This window comes from Bombina bombina, chromosome 8, assembly GCF_027579735.1.
Source record: "Bombina bombina isolate aBomBom1 chromosome 8, aBomBom1.pri, whole genome shotgun sequence".
Classification (NCBI taxonomy): domain Eukaryota; kingdom Metazoa; phylum Chordata; class Amphibia; order Anura; family Bombinatoridae; genus Bombina; species Bombina bombina.
In genome coordinates this window covers 246,337,184-246,358,263 of record NC_069506.1, presented here as the reverse complement: position 1 = coordinate 246,358,263, position 21,080 = coordinate 246,337,184, and the positions used below count along the sequence as shown (strand labels likewise).

Genomic DNA, 21,080 nt, shown 5'->3' with positions numbered 1-21,080 from the left:
TCATTTCTTTCATATTAGCAAGAGTCCATGAGGCCCACCCTTTTTGTGGTGGTTATGATTTTTTTGTATAAAGCACAATTATTCCAATTCCTTATTTTATATGCTTTCGCACTTTTTTTCTTATCACCCCACTTCTTGGCTATTCGTTAAACTGATTTGTGGGTGTGGTGAGGGGTGTATTTATAGGCATTTTGAGGTTTGGGAAACTTTGCCCCTCCTGGTAGGAATGTATATCCCATACGTCACTAGCTCATGGACTCTTGCTAATATGAAAGAAATTAATTTATCAGGTAAGTTCTTACATAAATTATGTTTTTTTCGAATTTCGGTTCGGAGCGATTCGCATTCGGAAAAATTTGAATCAATTCGGTTCGGATTTGTTTCGGATTTATTCGGATTCGAATAAATTTGGTTCCGATTTGTTTCGGATTCAAATAAATTCGGCTGGATTCGGTTCGGAAATTCGGAATTTCGGTAAGTGTTAGGTGGGATTAGACTAGTATTATGTACTGTATATTAGGTGTAACCCATAGCAGAGTGATATAACCTAATATACTGTACAATACTAGTGTAATCCATGGCCATCCGAATCTACCGAATAAATCCGAACTAATTCCCCTCACACCTCTCACACGGCAGTAGTAAGAACAGAGTGCTGCATTGAACTAAGGCCCAGATTGCTACTAAAACTTTTTATTGTTGGGTCAACCCCTGCTACACCGGACGCTGTCGTCCAGCTTTAACCTGGCACAGACATCAGAGACACCCTTATCCTCCTAGCGGAACTACTGGGGCCATTGACACATAAAACTTAACAAAATACCCCGTGGCTGTCACTGAACCTAGGCCGAACCCTGCTCACAACTTCCATAGCCCTATCCTGCCTTTTGTTCAGCAAGGGGTTCTTTTTCTTGAACAACAATTAATGATCTACCATAATAATCAGGCCTGTAGACCTCACCTGACTGTTTCAGATGAGTTGTGTGAGGTTGTATTTGTCCCGTTAATAATATCATCCCAGCAAAAGCAAGTAACCCCAGAACATAACCCGACCAGAGCATCTCGAGCCGATGCTTACCAAAAAAACTCTGGGCCATCATGTATAGTTAAATTAGTTGTGTGACCGAGATCCTGTGTGGTAGGCACACAGCCAGCTATTCCTTTCATCCTAAGTCCCCCCCCTCCTGCTCTCTAGCTGGGCTACGCGCCGGGGATCCCCCTTTCTCCACAAATTCCTGAGCCTCTAGGGGTGAGTCGAAGAACCTTGGCCCTCTTGATGTAATAATTTTCAACCTAGCAGGGTATAGAAGAAAGGCCTGCTTACCCTCCCTATGCAGTCTAGAGCAAAGAGGTGAGAATTCCCTGCGTCTGCGCATGAGGTCTGCGGAGAAATCTTGGAACAGTAGCAAGCGTGCATTGTCAAAGATCAGTTGTTCCAGCTTTCTATATGCTCTCATGATAGTTGTTTTTGTTTGAAAGTGCAAAAATTTAATCATAATAGGGCGAGGCTGTGATCTATCTGTGCCTGATCTGTCTGGTCCTACCCTATGTGCCCTCTCAACTCCTCCAACTAGATCTCTAAGTGGAATGTTTAACAGAGTAGGTAGTGTTTTCTCTACAAACTGAAGTATATCGCTCGGTTTGATTGTTTCAGGGAGGCCCAGAAGACGCACATTATTGCGTCGCGATCTGTTTTCCAGATCGTCTATTTTTAGTTGTAAAGTTTGAGCTTGTCTTTCAAGATTCCTAATTTTGTTAACATTGGTTACATTGATATCTTCCAGATCATATATCCTACCCTCCGCCTCGGCTACTCTAGTTGAGAACTGTTTGACATCATCAGTGAGTGTGTCAACCCCTCTTTGTAAGTTATCTATCTTGGGCATAAACAACATTGAAATCTGTTTAACTGACATTGTGTGATTGGTTAAAAATCTCTCCATGTACCCACCCATAAAGCAGTAAAAACAAGGCTGGTGTTACAAAAGTGAAAATGGGATAACACAGTGAATCAAAATGAAGTAAAGACAATACAAACCAAATTACACAATACAGCAAACTTATTACAGGAGAGTATGCTCTCTGTGCTTATCAGTCCAAGGCCTGTAAATAAAAAGAAGAGATCCTAGCAGAAAAGTGTAGAATCACATATCAGCATTTAGCGCACATAGTTTCAGCTTTGCAGTTAATAAGCAGATTACAAGATATAACTTTCAGCTGTTTTGCTCTCTCTGGGTATAGGTTATAGCCAGTACTCGATGTGCCAGATACAAACACTCCTTTCAGTTACAACAATTCAGACCTGCCTCACTCATACACTTCTTACAAACTTAGTTAGAGGCCTTTTAGTATATTTAGAGTTAAACCACTGTGCACCGTTATCACAGTGCTCATAACAAATCAAGTCAGATGCCCTGGATAGATGAGACTGTATGGGGGGCAAAGTGCTGCAGCAAGGGCCTCCTAGTCCCAGGTATGAGTGTCTTTTCGCCCGTTAGGTGTGTCAATGGCAGGTTTGGTTAAGAGTCATCAGCGTTTGTAAAGCAAATATCACTGTGTGCTTGCTCTGTCAGGGCTATGGAAGTTGTGAGCAGGGTTCGGCCTAGGTTCAGTGACAGCCACGGGGTATTTTGTTAAGTTTTATGTGTCAATGGCCCCAGTAGTTCCGCTAGGAGGATAAGGGTGTCTCTGATGTCTGTGCCAGGTTAAAGCTGGACGACAGCGTCCGGTGTAGCAGGGGTTGACCCAACAATAAAAAGTTTTAGTAGCAATCTGGGCCTTAGTTCAATGCAGCACTCTGTTCTTACTACTGCCGTGTGAGAGGTGTGAGGGGAAAAAGAGAGAGTGACTTTCAAAAGTCCCATTGGTCAAATAACAGTATGCAAGACCCGTTACTAGTGTGTGTCCTGAGTGTCCCTCTCCCTCAACTACCCAGCACCCAAGGTCGTGTGTCTTAGCCTGGTCTTACCCTCTGTTCCTGTCTCTTTGGTCACCACTTAGCCGTTACCAAAGATGGCGCCGGTTTTTGCGCCAAAGGGAGTTTCACTGCGTGAGAGGGCCTGAGGTATTCTCTATCTCCTTCTGTTCCCCCGAGATCACTTCACCGCGCCATGCGGTTCTTAGAGGGGTTCACGGAGATGGTTTGGGAGTCTGGGGAAGCCAGTGGAAAGTTTTCTGTGTCTGCGTTACTCCAAATCGCTTGTCTCTCGCCGGTCTCCCCTTGCCCTCTGCTAGGGCTGATCCGGCTGCTTGCGTTAGCGGTACTCCAGTCTTCTCCTCTCAGGGCTAGGAAAGTCCTTTATGTCCACCCTGGGTGCGCTCTCATGAAGCCAAGGTCCTCTGTGGGCCTCCGGTGGTGGAGCGGTGTCTTGCTCGCCCGATCTCTATGGGGGTCCAATAAAGCTCGATTCCCCCACTCCAGGCAGCAACTTCTGCCAAGGAAAGATCGCTGGGTGTAGGGTCTACTTGATGCTCAAATGCTTTAGATTCCAGGCTGTATATAGCCTATGTTTGAGATGTTGAGGCACGGAGCTCTTTGCTTCTGCTGCCTACCCTCAGGCCCGCCCACCGGAAGTCTCCCTACTGCAGTTTTTAATGTATGTTACTGAAAAGAAAATCACATACTGTACTGCTTAAATGTGACCAGCATGTAAAAACTCAAGAACGGCTCAGCACAGGAGTGTGAAATGGCTCAGCAGTAAGGGGTTAAGCACAGTTCTATTTTAAACAAGTTGTTATCCCTCCTAACTGCCCAACCTTAGTACTGTTTTTGAATCATAGGATAGTAAATCTTTTTCTATGATAAATGAAGCCGCACACACATTTTGGAGGTGTGTCCATGGGGTCTTTTCCTCTTTACTTCCTGACTATAACTCTAAATGCTAGTTTAAAGAGACGTGTCCTTTTTCTTCTGTTAAGTGTGATCAGTCCACGGGTCATCATTACTTGTGGGATATTAACTGCTCCCCTACAGGAAGTGCAAGAGGATTCACCCAGCAGAGTTGCTATATAGCTCCTCCCCTCTACGTCACCTCCAGTCATTCTCTTGCACCCAACGACTAGATAGGATGTGTGAGAGGACTATGGTGATATATTTAGTTTTTATATCTTCAATCAAAAGTTTGTTGTTTTATAATAGCACCGGAGTGTGTTATTCCTTCTCTGGTAGAATTTGAAGAAGAATCTACCTGAGTTTTTTTCTATGATTTTAGCCGGAGTAGTTAAGATCATATTGCTGTTTCTCGGCCATCTGAGGAGAGGCAAACTTCAGATCAGGGGACAGCAGGCAGATTAATCTGCAAAGAGGTATGTAGCAGTTTATTATTTTCTGACATGGAATTGATGAGAAAATCCTGCCATACCGTTATAATGTAAACCCAGCCTTGAATGCAGTAGATGTAGCTGATATCAGGCTGTCATGTATGTATATTTTATACTTCTCTGGTTTTTAGACTGTATACATAGACTTAACCTAATTTGCAGGGACTTGCAATAGGTTTTAAATGACAATTAATTATTGAGGTAAAACGTTTTTTTGCTGGCATGTAAAAACGTTTTTTTCTCTGAGGTACTGGGTGAAAAAATGTTTTGGGCACTATTTTTCCACTTGGCAATAGTTTTGATTTAAATTAGAGCAGTTCACTGATCCCTCTCACTGTTATGTGTGTGGGGGAGGGGCCATTTTGGTGCTTTCACTATGCATCAGAAAAAACTCAGTCAGAGATTCATTTTCTTCCTGCATGATCCGGTTCATCTCTACAGAGTTCAGGGATCTCCAAAGCCTTTTTTGAGGGAAGTAATCATTACAGCACAGCTGTGCTGATTGTATTGACTGTGATAAAAAAAAACAACAAAAAAAAAAAAACGTTTGTGTATTTTTTTCTGCTGCCTGGGTTAGTTATCATTTGCTGAGGGGAACAATCCTTTGCTAAAACTGTATATTCTGACAAAGATTGATGCTATAACTTAATTATTTTAACTGTTATAATATTTTTCTGTGCTTCTTAAAGGCACAGTTCGTTTTCATATTATTTGTAAATTACTTTGTAAAGTATTTCCAAGTTGCTGTTTATTTGCTAGTGTGTTAAACATGTCTGATTCAGAGGAATATCTCTGTGCTATATGTGTTAATGCCAAAGTGGAGCCCAATAGAAATTTATGTACTAAATGTATTGATGCTACTTTAAAAAACAGTCAATCTGTACAAATTGAACATATTTCACCAAACAACGAGGGGAGAGTTATGCCGGCTAACTCGCCTCACGTGTCAGTACCTGCATCTCCCGCTCAGGAGGTGCGTGATATTGTAGCGCCGAGTACATCTGGGCGGCCATTACAAATCACATTACAAGATATGGCTACTGTTATGACTGAAGTTTTGGCTAAACTACCAGAACTAAGAGGTAAACGTGATCACTCTGGGGTGAGAACAGAGTGCGCTGATAATGCAAGGGCCATGTCTGATACTGCGTCACAGTTTGCAGAACGTGAAGACGGAGAGCTTCATTCTGTGGGTGACGGTTCTGATCCAAATAAACTGGACTCAGACATTTCAAATTTTAAATTTAAGCTTGAGAACCTCCGTGTGTTACTAGGGGAGGTATTAGCGGCTCTGAATGATTGTAACACAGTTGCAATCCCAGAAAAAATGTGTAGGTTGGATAAATATTTTGCGGTACCGACGAGTACTGACGTTTTTCCTATACCTAAGAGACTTACTGACATTGTTACTAAGGAGTGGGATAGACCCGGTGTGCCTTTCTCACCCCCTCCTATATTTAGAAAAATGTTTCCAATAGACGCCGCCACACGGGATTTATGGCAAATGGTCCCTAAGGTGGAGGGAGCAGTTTCTACTTTAGCTAAGCGTACCACTATCCCAGTGGAGGATAGCTGTGCTTTTTCAGATCCAATGGATAAAAAATTAGAGGGTTACCTTAAGAAAATGTTTGTTCAACAAGGATTTATATTGCAACCTCTTGCATGTATTGCGCCTGTCACGGCTGCAGCAGCATTTTGGTTTGAGTCTCTGGAAGAGACACTTCAATCATCCACACTAGATGACATCACACACAAACTTAAATTCCTTAAGTTAGCTAATTCATTTATTTCAGATGCCGTAGTACATTTAACTAAACTTGCGGCTAAAAATTCAGGATTCGCCATTCAGACACGCAGAGCTCTGTGGCTGAAATCCTGGTCAGCTGATGTTACGTCTAAATCTAAATTGCTTAATATTCCTTTCAAAGGGCAGACCTTATTCGGGCCCGGCTTGAAAGAGATTATTGCTGACATTACAGGAGGTAAAGGTCATGCCCTGCCTCAGGACAAGGCCAAAGCCAAGGCTAGACAGTCCAATTTTCGTTCCTTTCGTAATTTCAAAGCAGGAGCAGCATCAACTTCCTCTGCACCAAAACAGGAAGGAGCTGTTGCTCGCTACAGACAAGGCTGGAAACCTAACCAGTCCTGGAACAGGGGCAAACAGGCCAGAAAACCTGCTGCTGCCCCTAAGACAGCATGAATTGAGGGGCCCCGATCCGGGACCGGATCTAGTGGGGGGCAGACTTTCCCTCTTCGCCCAGGCTTGGGCAAGAGATGTTCAGGATCCCTGGGCGTTAGAGATCATATCTCAGGGATACCTTCTGGACTTCAAATCCTCTCCCCCAAGAGGGAGATTTCATCTGTCAAGGTTGTCAACAAACCTAACAAAGAAGGAAGCGTTTCTACGCTGCGTACAAGATCTTTTATTAATGGGAGTGATCCATCCAGTTCCGCGGTTGGAACAAGGACAAGGGTTTTACTCAAATCTGTTTGTAGTTCCCAAAAAAGAGGGAACCTTCAGGCCAATCTTGGATTTAAAGATCCTAAACAAATTCCTAAGAGTTCCATCGTTCAAGATGGAAACTATTCGAACAATTTTTGCCCATGATCCAAGAGGGTCAGTACATGACCACAGTGGATTTAAAGGATGCTTACCTTCACATACCGATTCACAGAAGTCATTACCGGTATCTAAGGTTTGCCTTTTTAGACAGGCATTACCAGTTTGTAGCTCTTCCATTCGGACTGGCTACGGCTCCAAGAATCTTCACAAAGGTTCTGGGCACTCTTCTGGCGGTACTAAGACCGCGAGGAATTTCAGTAGCTCCGTACTTAGACGACATACTGATACAAGCTTCAAGCTTTCAAACTGCCAAATCTCATACAGAGATAGTACTGGCATTTCTAAGGTCGCATGGATGGAAAGTGAACGAAGAGAAAAGTTCTCTCTTTCCACTCACAAGAGTTCCCTTCCTGGGGACTCTGATAGATTCTGTAGAAATGAAAATTTACCTGACAGAGGACAGGTTAACAAAACTTCAAAATGCATGCCGTGTCCTTCATTCCATTCAACACTCTAAATCTGAATCAAGAGTCCAGAAATTCTCTTCTATGGTGGCTTTATCGGCCACATCTGTCCAGGGGAATGCCATTCAGCAGGCCAGACTGGTCAATTGTAACAACAGACGCCAGCCTACTAGGTTGGGGCGCTGTCTGGAATTCTCTGAAGGCTCAGGGACTATGGAATCAGGAGGAGAGTTTTCTTCCAATAAACATTCTGGAATTGAGAGCAGTCCTCAATGCTCTTCTGGCTTGGCCCCAGTTAACAACTCGGGGGTTCATCAGGTTCCAGTCGGACAACATCACGACTGTAGCTTATATCAACCATCAGGGAGGGACAAGAAGCTCCCTAGCAATGATGGAAGTATCGAAGATAATTCGCTGGGCAGAGTCTCACTCTTGCCACCTGTCTGCAATCCACATCCCGGGAGTGGAGAACTGGGAGGCAGATTTCTTAAGTCGTCAGACTTTTCATCCGGGGGAGTGGGAACTTCATCCAGAGGTCTTTGCCCAAATACTTCGACGTTGGGGCAAACCAGAGATAGATCTCATGGCGTCTCGACAGAACGCCAAGCTTCCGCGCTACGGGTCCAGATCCAGGGATCCGGGAGCGGTCCTGATAGATGCCTTGACAGCACCATGGACCTTCAGGATGGCTTATGTGTTTCCACCTTTCCCGATGCTTCCTCGATTGATTGCCAGAATCAAACAGGAGAAAGCATCAGTGATTCTAATAGCGCCTGCATGGCCACGCAGGACTTGGTATGCATATCTGGTGGACATGTCATTCTGTCCACCTTGGTCGTTACCTCTGAAACAGGACCTTCTGATTCAGGGTCCTTTCAAACATCAAAATCTAACTTCTCTGAAGCGGACTGCTTGGAAATTGAACGCTTGATCTTATCAAAGCGTGGTTTTTCTGAGTCAGTTATTGATACCTTAATACAGGCTAGGAAGCCTGTTACCAGAAAGATTTACCATAAAATATGGTGTAAATACCTATATTGGTGCAAATCCAAAGGTTACTCTTGGAGTAAGGTTAGGATTCCTAGGATATTGTCTTTTCTACAAGAAGGTTTAGAAAAGGGGTTATCCGCTAGTTCCTTAAAGGGACAGATCTCAGCTCTGTCCATTCTGCTACACAAGCGTCTGTCAGAAGTTCCAGACGTTCAGGCTTTTTGTCAGGCTTTGGCCAGGATTAAACCTGTGTTTAAAGCTGTGGCTCCACCATGGAGTTTAAACCTTGTTCTTAACGTTTTACAGGGTGTTCCGTTTGAACCCCTTCATTCCATTGATATAAAGTTGTTATCTTGGAAAGTTCTATTTTTAATGGCTATTTCCTCGGCTCGAAGAGTCTCTGAGTTATCAGCCTTACATTGTGATTCTCCTTATTTGATTTTTCACTCGGATAAGGTAGTTCTGCGTACTAAACCTGGGTTCTTACCTAAGGTAGTCACTAACAGGAATATCAATCAGGAGATTGTTGTTCCATCCTTGTGCCCAAATCCTTCTTCGAGGAAGGAACGTCTTTTGCACAATCTGGATGTAGTTCGTGCCCTTAAATTTTATTTACAGGCAACTAAAGATTTTCGACAAACGTCTTCCCTGTTTGTCGTTTACTCTGGTCAGAGGAGAGGTCAAAAAGCTTCTGCTACCTCTCTTTTTGGCTTCGTAGCATAATTCGTTTAGCTTATGAGACTGCTGGACAGCAGCCTCCTGAAAGAATTACAGCTCATTCCACTAGAGCTGTGGCTTCCACTTGGGCCTTTAAGAATGAGGCCTCTGTTGAACAGATTTCCAAGGCTGCAACTTGGTCTTCGCTTCATACTTTTTCCAAATTTTACAAATTTGACACTTTTGCTTCCTCGGAGGCTATTTTTGGGAGAAAGGTTCTTCAGGCAGTGGTTCCTTCTGTATAAAGAGCCTGCCTATCCCTCCCGTCATCCGTGTACTTTTGCTTTGGTATTGGTATCCCACAAGTAATGATGACCCGTGGACTGATCACACTTAACAGAAGAAAACATAATTTATGCTTACCTGATAAATTCCTTTCTTCTGTAGTGTGATCAGTCCACGGCCCGCCCTGTTTTTTTAAGGCAGGTAAATATTTTTTTAAATTATACTCCAGTTACCACTACACCCTTGGCTTCTCCTTTCTCGTTGGTCCTTGGTCGAATGACTGGAGGTGACGTAGAGGGGAGGAGCTATATAGCAACTCTGCTGGGTGAATCCTCTTGCACTTCCTGTAGGGGAGCAGTTAATATCCCACAAGTAATGATGACCCGTGGACTGATCACACTACAGAAGAAAGGAATTTATCAGGTAAGCATAAATTATGTTTTTATGCTACAAGTGGGTGAAATACAAATATGAATCGGTTAAAGGGACGTTAAACCCCAAACATTTCTGACATGATTCAGACAGAGCAAACAATTTTAAATTTTATATTTTTAATTTACTTCTATTTTCTTTAGCTACACTAGTTTTGTAGAAATTGTTTCATTTATCAACAGTTTTCAGTATTAAATTCCTATTTATTATTTTCTTCATAATGGGAAAGAGTCCACAGCCGCATTCATTACTTGTGAGAAATAAGAACCTGGTCACCAGGAGGCGGCAAAGACACACCAGCCAAAGGCTTAAATACTTCTCCCACTTCCCCTATCCCCCAGTCATTCTTTGCCTTTCGTCCCAGGAGATTGGCAGAGAAGTGTCAGAAGTTTTTTATTTTTTAAGGAAAATACTTATATTAATTTTTACGTAAAGTGTGTCTCATGGAGGGTAGTACTCTTCGCAATGGGACAGGAGTTTTAAGGAGTCCTGTTAGTCTCTCAGTGAGGGCCTGGGCAAATGTTAGAGTCCAGAGATTCAGTGGGAGTTCTCTCTGCGACACCATCCCGACACGTATTAACAGCTCCTCTAGCACTTGGCGTTGCCAATCTTTTGCTTCGCTACCTGCTGTCTTCTCTCAAGTCCATGACTGAGGCGACGCTACTATCCGTCACACTTGAAGGGCAAGGTTCCTGTTCCACGGCGTAGATTCCGGTAAGATAGTTTCATTTTATCAATATGAATGTTATATTATGTGACAGATAGGTATAGGTCTCAGTGAGACTCCTCTGTACGGATCTGGGAATCATGGGATACTTCCTTCCTTAGGGAGGATTTGTGAACAGGGTGGGGTTCCTTAATCATGTTTATTATGTGATCTCCCTGCTTTGTGTAGTGGGTATTGGCAACAAGTGTCAGACCATAATGCTTATAGCATTGTTAAACTTCTTCAACATGCTAATAACTTTGTTTGTGATGCCATTTTTTGATATAATTAGAATTGATGTCAGGTATATGTCTTTAGCTATTTTAGCTAGAAGAGCATTATGGCTTAAGTCTTGGAATGCAGATATGACTTCTAAGTCGACGTTGTTTTCTCTTTCTTTCCAAGGTAATAAATTATTTGGTTCTCAGTTGGATTCAATAATTTCAACTGTTACTGGGGGGAAGGGAGCTTTTTTGCCTCGGGACAAAAAGCCTAAAGGTAAATATAGGGCTGCTAATCGTTTTCGTTCCTTTCGTCAGAATAAGGAACAGAAGTCTGACCCTTCCCCTAAAGGAACGGTTTCCGTGTGGAAACCTTCTCCAGTCTGGAATAAATCCAAGCCTTTTAGAAAATCAAAACAAGCTCCCAAGTCGGCATGAAGGTGCGGTCCTCATTCCAGCACAGCTGGTAGGGGGCAGGTTACGATTTTTCAAAGATGTTTGATTCAAAATCATTGGATTCAGGACATTGTTTCTCAAGGGTTCAGAATAGGTTTCAAGATATGACCGCCTGTGAGAAGATTCTTTCTCTCGCGCATTCCAGTAAACCCAGTAAAAGCTCAGGATTTTCTGAAATGTGTTTCAGACCTGGAGTCAGCTGGGGTAATTGTGCCTGTTCCAGATCTGGAACGGGGCCTGGGGTTTTATTTTATTCTGTTCATTGTACCAAAGAAAGAGAATTCTTTCAGACCAGTTCTGGATCTAAAAATATTGAATCGTTATGTAAGGAAAATGGTGACTATAAGGACTTTTCTTCCTTTTGTTCAGCAAGGGCATTATATGTCCACAATAGACTTACAGGATGCATATCTTCATATTCCAATTCATCCAGATCACTATCAGTTCCTGAGATTCTCTTTTCTAGACAAGCATTACCAGTTTCTTGCTCTTCCTTTTGGCCTAGCAACAGCTACAAGGATCTTTTCAAAGGTTCTCGGTGCCCTTCTCTCTGTAATCAGAGAACAGGGTATGTTGGTTTTTCCTTATTTGGACAATATCTTGGTACTTGCTCAGTCTTTACATTCTGCAGAATCTCACACGAATCAACTCGTGTTGTTTCTTCAAGACATGGTTGGAGGATCAATTTACCAAAGAGTTCCTTGATTCCTCAGACAAGGGTCACCTTTTTGGGTTTCCAAATAGATTCGGTATTCCTTTCGGTAGCTTTGTGCATGGAAATTCTAGGTCTCATGACTGTAGCATCGGACGCGATCCCCTTTGCTCGTTTTCACGTGAGACCTCTTCAGCTTTGTATGCTGAACCAATGGTGCAGGGATTATACAAGGATATCACAATTAATATCCTTAAATCCCAATGTGCAATCTTCTCTGACTTGGTGGTTGGATCACCATCGTTTAGTTCAAGGGGCCTCCTTTGTTCGTCCAACCTGGACTGTGATCTCAACAGTTGCGAGTCTTTCAGGTTGGGGAGCTGTCTGGGGATCTCTGACAGAGCAGGGGGTTTGGGGATCTCAGGAGGCAAGATTACCAATCAACATTTTGGAACTCCGTGCGATTTTCAGAGCTCTTCAGTTCTGGCCTTTTCTGAAGAGAGAATCGTTTATTTGTTTCCAGACAGACAATGTCACAACCCTGGCGTGTGGCGAATGGTCTCTTCACCCAGAGGTTTTTCTTCAGATTGTTTAGATATGGGGACTTCCAGAAATAGATCGGATGGCCTCTCATCTAAACAAAAAACTTCCCAGGTATCTGTCCAGATCCAGGCATCCTCAGGCGGAAGCAGTGGATGCGTTGTCACTTCCTTGGAATTATCAACCTGCTTATATCTTTCCGCCTCTAGTTCTTCTTCCAAAAGTGATTTCCAAGATCATAATGGAACGTTCGTTTGTACTGCTGGTGGCTCCAGCATGGCCACACAGGTTTTGGTATGCGGATCTCGTTCGGATGTCCAGTTGCCAACCTTGGACACTTCCGCTAAGGCCAGACCTTCTATCTCAAGGCCCATTTTTCCATCAGGATCTCAAATCATTAAATTTGAAGGTATGGAGATTGAACGCTTGATATTTAGTCATAGAGGTTTCTCTGACTCAGTGATTAATACTGTGTTGCAGGCTCGTAAATTTGTGTCTAGAAAGATTACCGAGTCTGGAAGTCTTACATTTCTTGGTGTTCTTCACATAAATTCTCTTGGCATTCTTTTAGAATTCCTAGAATTTTTCAGTTTCTTCAGGATGGTTTGGATAAGGGTTTGTCTGCAAGTTCCTTGAAGGACAAATCTCTGCTCTTTCTGTTTTGTTTCACAGAAAAATAGCTAATCTTCCTGATATTCGTTGTTTTGTACAGGCTTTGGTTCGTATTAAGCCTGTCATTAAGTCAATTTCTCCTCCTTGGAGTCTTAATTTGGTTTTGAGGGCATTACAGGCTCCTCCGTTTGAGCCTATGCATTCTTTGGACATTAAATTACTTTCTTGGAAAAGTATTGTTCCTTTTGGCCATCTCTTCTGCTAGAAGAGTTTGAGTTATCTGCTCTTTCTTGTGAATCTCCTTTTCTGATTTTTCATCAGGATAAGGTGGTTTTGCGGACTTCATTTCAATTTTTACCTAAAGTTGTGAATTCTGACATTAGTAGAGAAATTTTTGTCCCTTCCTTGTGTCCTAATCCGAAGAATTCTCTGGAAAGATCCTTACATTCTTTGGATGTGGTAAGAGCTTTGAAATATTATGCTGAAGCTACTAAAGATTTCAGAAAGACTTCTAGTCTATTTGTTATCTTTTCTGGTTCTAGGAAAGGTCAGAAAGCTTCTGCCATTTCTTTGGCTTCTTGGTTAAAGCTTTTTATTCATTATGCTTATTTAGAGTCGGGTAAATCCCCGCCTCAGAGGATTACGGCTCATTCTACTAGGTCAGTTTCTACTTCCTGGGCGTTTAGGAATGAAGCTTCGGTTGATCAGATATGCAAAGCAGCAACTTGGTCTTCTTTGCATACTTTTACTAAATTCTACCATTTTGATGTTTTTTCTTCTTCAGAAGCAGTTTCTGGTAGAAAAGTACTTTAGGCAGCTGTTTCAGTTTGATTCTTCTGCTTATATTTTCAGTTTTTTTCTTTATAAAGATTAAAACTTTTGATTTGGGTTGTGGATTATTATGTTTTCAGCGGAATTGGCTGTCTTTATTTTATCCCTCCCTCTCTAGTGACTCTTGCGTGGAAGTTCCACATCTTGGGTATTTGCTATCCTATACGTCACTAGCTCATGGACTCTTGCCAATTACATGAAAGAAAACATAATTTATGTAAGAACTTACCTGATAAATTCATTTCTTTCTTATTGGCAAGAGTCCATGAGGCCCACCCTTTTTTTGTGGTGGTTATGATTTTTGTATAAAGCACAATTATTCCAATTCCTTATTGATGCTTTCGCTCTTTTCTTATCACCCCACTTCTTGGCTATTCGTTAAACTGAATTGTGGGTGTGGTGGTGGGCGTATTTATAGGCATTTTGAGGTTTGTGAAACTTTGCCCCTCCTGGTAGGAATGTATATCCCATACGTCACTAGCTAATGGACTCTTGCCAATATGAAAGAAATGAATTTATCAGGTAAGTTCTTACATAAATTATGTTTTTTCTCTTTGGTTTTAACCATAGAGGATTCTGAATCTGACACTGTGTCGTTTTGTCTGATTCCGATTCTTCCTCTTGTGAGGAAGGTGCTTCGGCCCCACTGACGCAAGTTTATCAGTCCTGTCTCTTATGCCTTCTTAGAGCGCCTGGTTCCTTGGGCTCGGGGAACCAGGGGCCTCTTGAGCCATCAGCCTCTGGGGACTCTGTCCCTCCAGCGGTGGATTCCCAACAGCAACCCTTCCTCTACATTTGCGGGTAACCCTAATGTTAATTCTCCCTACGCACAGGGTGGTTTGTTTCCCCTAGCGATGGCGGGTCATTTCCGCTTCAATATATTGATGGTGCTGGTTTTCCTGAAGAAACCAGTGGTTTCTGCGGTTGTGTTCTTGCCTGATTATCCCGGGTGTCCAGATTTCGGGTGGGTCTATTCAGTTTCCTCCGGGGGTGAATATTCCTCCATGTTGCACCTTTCGTTATTGGATTGCGCGGCTGCGCATTCCACTCCATTGTCTTTTCGACTTATCAGGCTACCCTCTCTATCAGTCGGAAAATGTGTCCTCGAATGGTGCTTCGAGCTAGACTTTTGGTGATGTTGATAGTCTCCTGTCGGTCACTCGTGTCTTTTCCCAGGGTTTTTCTTTGGCGGATGCCTTCGGGCTGCCTTATTTTCTTTCATCCGGTTAGGATAGTTTTTTTTTTTTTTTTCTATTTGTTTATTCCTTTTGGAATTTCTGGAATGGACTTGCTTTTATTACTTCCTTGGAAGTTGTTTGCTGACTGTTGGGTCCGCAGTTTGTGTGCATTCTTTTGAGTTGTCCGTGATGCTTGGCGGGTCCGGCGGAACCTTGAGTGTTTTGTTTTATTGTTTGTTTTCACAAACTACACTATACATCTACAACAGACCTTCAGTTCCGCATACCAGGAGTGATTGGGCGTGCCATTCTATTCCCGGGGCTTGGTTGATGGCTTTCGCCGCATCGCTCTGGCTCTCCTTTCAGGGGGGAGGGGCCTTCTCCGCTAGGGCGTTTTTTGGGCCTTGCTCTTCTTGCTACCCTTTGGGTGGTTTAGACTCTTGGGGTCTCTGGACCTCGCTTTGTTCCGATTTTAATGGATGCTCTTCGTGGATTAGCGGTGGAGCGCTTGATTGGTATGCAAGACATAGTGGGATCATGCCTGCATTCTCTGTGATCCGGCAGCGGTGCTGTGGGGTGGCTAGCCTGTGACTTGCCACGTGGGGGCCTGGTCACCTTCTTCGCTGCTGGAGGTCTCTTCTAGCTGGAACCCGTTATTGGGGTCGCCTTGTTTTGTTCTGTTTTTTTCCAGAATTTTATCCATCCTCTTAGGGTCGGGTGCCGACGTGGGACCTAAGTTTCTGAATGTCGCGGAGTTTAGCTCTGTGTCGTGGGTTCTGTCGCCTTGAGATTGGTTCTGCGGTTTTTCGCGGTCCTTTACTTAGGGTTTTGCTAGAGTTCCCATTTTTTTTCGGGTTCCTTCCTCAGGTAAGGAGTGTCTGACCGGAATTTTGGTCGGGGTCCTCTTCAGGTCTGTTCGTGGATCTGGGATTGGGCTGGGGTTCCGGGTGGTGTTGGTATAGCTCTATGCTTGTCCCAGCTTTTCCCTCTAGTATCGGATTGTGTCTGGAAGGTGTTCTTCCTTTTCTTTCTTTAGAGAGCCTGGTCCCATTCTTATGGCTGCTCAGGGCTTTTGTTTTCTGTGAGGGAATGTGTTCTGGACTTCCTTTGGGGTCTGCTGTTCTGGTGCTCTGACCTTGCATCAGCATTCATGTGTAGTGCCTATCTAAGGGTCACTTTGTCCTCATATCTTCCCCGCCGGTATCTGTTGTGGGGCCCCGTGTTTGCTACCTCGGGTAGTCTCTGCTACTTTGGGGGCTGGCTCCCGTTTGACTCCTGTGTCGAGTTTTGTGTCCCGGGGGACAAGGTTTTCCCTGTCCTCAGTCTTCCCTTGGGGGACTTTTGTTCTGGTGTTGTGTTTCTAATTGTCCCTGGTTCAGGGATGGAGGTGCCCTTGGGAATGGACTTCTGGGTTGGTGTTCCTCTGGTTCTGGTGGGACTCTGCCCGTGTTTCTGGTCGCACTCTTTCGAGGTGGCTGGTAGTGTTTCTCCCTCTCGTTCAAGGCGGGGGTGGGACTCTGTCCCTGGACTTTTCACTGTCGTTGACAGGTTGCTCTTTCCGTGTGTGGGCGGTCCTCGTCGCGGTGGTTCTGCGGTAGTTGAGGACGTCCCTGTTTATCTCAGGATCCTAAGCTGTAATTCTGGTCATCTTTTGACTTTTTGGCTGTCTGTTTCTTTTGGAGGCAGTGGGTCCCTGTTGAGGTGCTCTCTGAGCTCTCGGGGGAAGGGGGTTTGGATCTCTGAATTTTCTCTCCATGAAGGGTGGTATTTTGTCTAGGAACTTGGTTTTTGCTGGTTCCTTTTTTCCCGAGCTGCAGGGTTCTTGTAGGGAGGCGCCTCTGTCTACTTTTCGGTTTAATGCAAACTCCTTGGTTCCCTTTGTGTCCTTGGGGCCCTTTTTCTTCTTGTTTTTGCTCCCTACTTTTGGAGAAAGCGGGACTTTTTTATTTATGGGATGTGGTTCAGTCCTGGTGCCCTCAGATTGGGCCGCCTCTTACCCTCCCAATCTTGACATTCAGTGTCCTCTTTGGCTTGGGTATTATTTTCCCTCAAGTAATGAATGCTGCTGGTGGACTCTTTCCCAATAGGAAGAAAAACATAAATTATGCTTACCTGATAATTTCATTTTCTTCAGTGGGAAAGAGTCCACAGCCCTGCGCCCGTTTTTTGAGGCGTTTTTCGTGTGTAGTCTTCTGGCACCCTTTCACCTTGATATTTCTTCCACTGGTCCTTGTTCCTTGGCAGAATGACTGGGGGATAGGGGAAGTGGGAGGAGTATTTGAGCCTTTGGGTAGTGTGTCTTTGCCGCCTCCTGGTGGGCAGGTTCTTATTTCCAACAAGTAATGAATGCGGCTGTGAACTCATTCCCACGGAAGAAAATGAAATTTATCAGGTAAGCATAGTTTGTTTTTATGTACCCGTATAGGGTATCTTTAGAGAGCCGTATTTGTCTGTTCAAACAGTATATAATATGTATGGGTGCACTTAACGAGAGCAGATAAGGTGAAACCAATAATGAGCTAGAATGCCCAAATTGTCAGTTTTTTTGAGCACGGAAAATGGGAAAACCCTTGGTCATTACGCTTGTGCTATCACACTGCAGTATTTAATGTATGTTTTTTTTCTTTTTATTGTAGGCAGTCATCCAGAACCCTTTCAGTAATGGTGGAAGTCCTTCTGCAGAAACGGTCAGCGGAGAGACACGGTTTGCTTATTTTCCAGCTTCCTCTGTCGGGGATACAACAGCAGTATCAGTACAGACAACGGATCAGTCGTTGGCACAAGCAGGAGGTGACTGCAGAGTTGTTGTTGTTTTTTTTTCTCCCAATTATTTGCATGCAGTTTACTTTAGTTTTAACCATTCCTTCATTATTAGGGCAATTCTACGTTATGATGACACCTCAAGATGTGCTTCCTGCTGGATCTCAGAGAACTATTGCTCCACGCACTCACCCTTACTCTCCGTAAGTATTGCTATATCTGTGCTGAATATATAATAAAATATCCTATATTATTAAACGGACATTATACACTAGATTTTTCTTTGCATAAATGTTTTGTAGATGATCTATTTTTATAGCCCATCTGGGGGTGTTTTTTGTCAAAATGTATAGTTTTGCATATTTTCAAACTCCTAACCAAGCCCCAAAGTTTTCAGATTGCTTCTGTTTGTATTATGGGTCTTTTCATATGCAGGGGAGGGGGGAGGGTCTGCTCCTAGCCCTTTCACTGGGTGTCCCTGCCTTACCTCATGAACAGTGCTAAACTGGGCGCTTCTAAGTAAGTTTTTAAAAGGTTTTATAGTGGAATTTTATATCACTACATGTGCATATTCTTATTTAAAGTAGTTTCTATTACATACAGTTTAATGAAAATTGGTCTATACTGTCCCTTTTAAAGTTCAGCAATGTGCAGTAATTTAAAATAAGCACTGAAATCACTTCAGCTGCTGTTATTGGCAGTTTTCATGTTATCGCTGGTAATAAGCCCTTATTGCAGATTTTCACACTGGCTGTTTGCGCAGTCTGCTGTTACCCCATTCATCTGTCAGTTGTTTTGCCAACCTGACTTTTAGAGCTCAGACCAAACCCATAGGCCTCTTTTGTACCTGGGCCATATACTGTATATGTTCAATTGAGCATTTTCAGTGGCCTTTTCTGACTTTCAGGACTGTTCATATCAGGTTTTGTAGATAGAGATGCTGTAGAAATATATCCAGGAAATTTGTTTCCCAGTTCATTTGCACTCCCATGCAAATTTCTCCAGTCATCAGAAATGGGTTTCTAGCTATAGTTCTGATGGCAACAAGGGAGCGTGACATGATTTTGTTGATTTACTTGTTAATCTTTATTTCAATGTTCTCAGATTATTTTTAATTTGTTTTGATTCCTCAACTAACTAACTAGGTAAAGCAAGTTAAAGAATGATTTTTCTGACTTGTGTGTGTGTGTGGTCCAAGTTAAAAATTGTCTGGTAGAACAGAATTATTGGTTTATTCCTTGTGATCCATTCCTTAGCCTTGACCTGAATGTTTTGTTCTTAACTTGGTTTAGTCCTCGTTTCCTATGGTTGTTTTTTTAATCAATAATGTAACTGTCACATTTGGCAAATTATGCAAATAGATAAATCTTCCTATAAGTATGTATCTGTCCTATAGTTTTTGGATATTCATTTAGTTCAGATCTCTGCATGTCCTTTCTTAGAGAAAAATTGTTTCATACTGAGACACTGAAACCATGGAAAGAACTAGACTGGTCTTTAACCTACAGGTTTTGGTTCCCCTCGCTTACTCTGTGTGGACAACACCATCTTGTCCAAAACAAATGCACTTTTCTCCAACATAGGTGTGTCCGGTCCACGGCGTCATCCTTACTTGTGGGATATTCTCTTCCCCAACAGGAAATGGCAAAGAGCCCAGCAAAGCTGGTCACATGATCCCTCCTAGGCTCCGCCTACCCCAGTCATTCTCTTTGCCGTTGCACAGGCAACATCTCCACGGAGATGGTTAAGAGTTTTTTGGTGTTTAAATGTAGTTTTTATTCTTCAATCAAGAGTTTATTTTAAAATAGTGCTGGTATGTACTATTTACTCTGAAACAGAAAAGAGATGAAGATTTCTGTTTGTAAGAGGAAAATGATTTTAGCAACCGTTACTAAAATCGATGGCTGTTTCCACACAGGACTGTTGAGATGAATTAACTTCAGTTGGGGGAAACAGTGGGCAGACTTTGCTGCTTGAGGTATGACACATTTCTAACAAGACTTGGTAATGCTGGAAGCTGTCATTTTCCCTATAGGAACCGGTAAGCCATTTTCTTAGTTTAGTATAAGAATAAAGGGCTTCACAAGGGCTTTAAAGACTGGTAGACATTTTTCTGGGCTAAAACGATTACTTTATAAGTATATTTAGTGGATTATAACTATAAATAGTTCTTTTAATCTTGGGGATGTATTAAAAAAACGGCAGGCACTGTATTGGACACCTTTTTCACTGGGGGCCTCTTCTAGTCATAGGCAGAGCCTCATTTTCGCGCCACTAATGCGCAGTTGTATTTGGAAAGCAAGGCATGCAGATGCATGTGTGAGGAGCTAAGAACCACTGAAAAAGCTTATTGAAGGCGTCATTTGGTATCGTATTCCCCTCTGGGCTTGGTTGGGTCTCAGCAAAGCAGATACCAGGGACTGTATAGGGGTTAAATGTAAAAACGGCTCCGGTTCCGTTATTTTAAGAGTTAAAGCTTTCAAATTTGGTGTGCAATACTTTTAAGGCTTTAAGACACTGTGGTGAAATTTTGGTGAATTTTGAACAATTTCTTCATACTTTTTCACATATTCAGTAATAAAGTATGTTCAGTTTAAAATTTAAAGTGACAGTAACGGTTTTATTTTAAAACGTTTTTTGTGCTTTGTTATCAAGTTTATGCCTGTTAACATGTCTGAACCATCAGATAGACGATGTTCTGTATGTTTGAAAGCCAAGGTTCCTCCCCATTTAAATATATGTGATGAATGTGACATAGTGTCCAAACAAAGTAGGGACAATGATGCCACTGATAATGATGTTGCCCAAGATGATTCCTCAAGCGAGGGGAGTAAGCATGGTACTGCATCATCCCCTTCTGTGTCTGCACCAGTCTTGCCCACACAAGAGGCCCCTAGTACATCTAGTGCGCCAATCCTTCTTACTATGCAACAATTAACGGCTGTAATGGTTAATTCTATTAAAAACATTTTGTCCAAAATGCCCACTTATCAGAGAAAGCGCGATTGCTCTGTTTTAGATACTGAAGAGCATGAGGACGCTGATGATAATGGTTCTGACATACCCTCACACCAATCTGAAGGGGCCAGGAGGGAGGTTTTGTCTGAGGGAGAAATTTCAGATTCAGGAAAAATTTCTCAACAAGCTGAACCTGATGTTATTACTTTTAAATTTAAATTAGAACATCTCCACGCTCTGCTTAAGGAGGTGTTATCTACTCTGGATGATTGTGACAATTTGGTCATTCCAGAGAAATTATGTAAGATGGACAAGTTCCTAGAGGTCCCGGTGCCCCCCGATGCTTTTCCTATACCCAAGCGGGTGGCGGACATTGTTAATAAGGAATGGGAAAGGCCCGGCATACCTTTTGTTCCTCCCCCTATATTTAAGAAATTATTTCCTATGGTCGACCC

The 21,080-nt window shown here is 42.9% G+C and overlaps 1 protein-coding gene across 2 annotated transcripts in view; it reads left to right on the top strand.

The window, feature by feature from the left end:
* The window catches only part of LOC128639087 (upstream stimulatory factor 2), a 279,033-nt gene that overhangs the window by 144,010 nt on the left and 113,943 nt on the right, over nt 1-21,080 (top strand). For both annotated transcript variants that reach the window (XM_053691237.1, XM_053691236.1), the window contains exons 5-6: nt 17,544-17,697; nt 17,783-17,870. In XM_053691237.1, the coding sequence (XP_053547212.1) occupies nt 17,544-17,697; nt 17,783-17,870 (242 nt within the window). The remainder of the gene's footprint in view (nt 1-17,543; nt 17,698-17,782; nt 17,871-21,080) is intronic.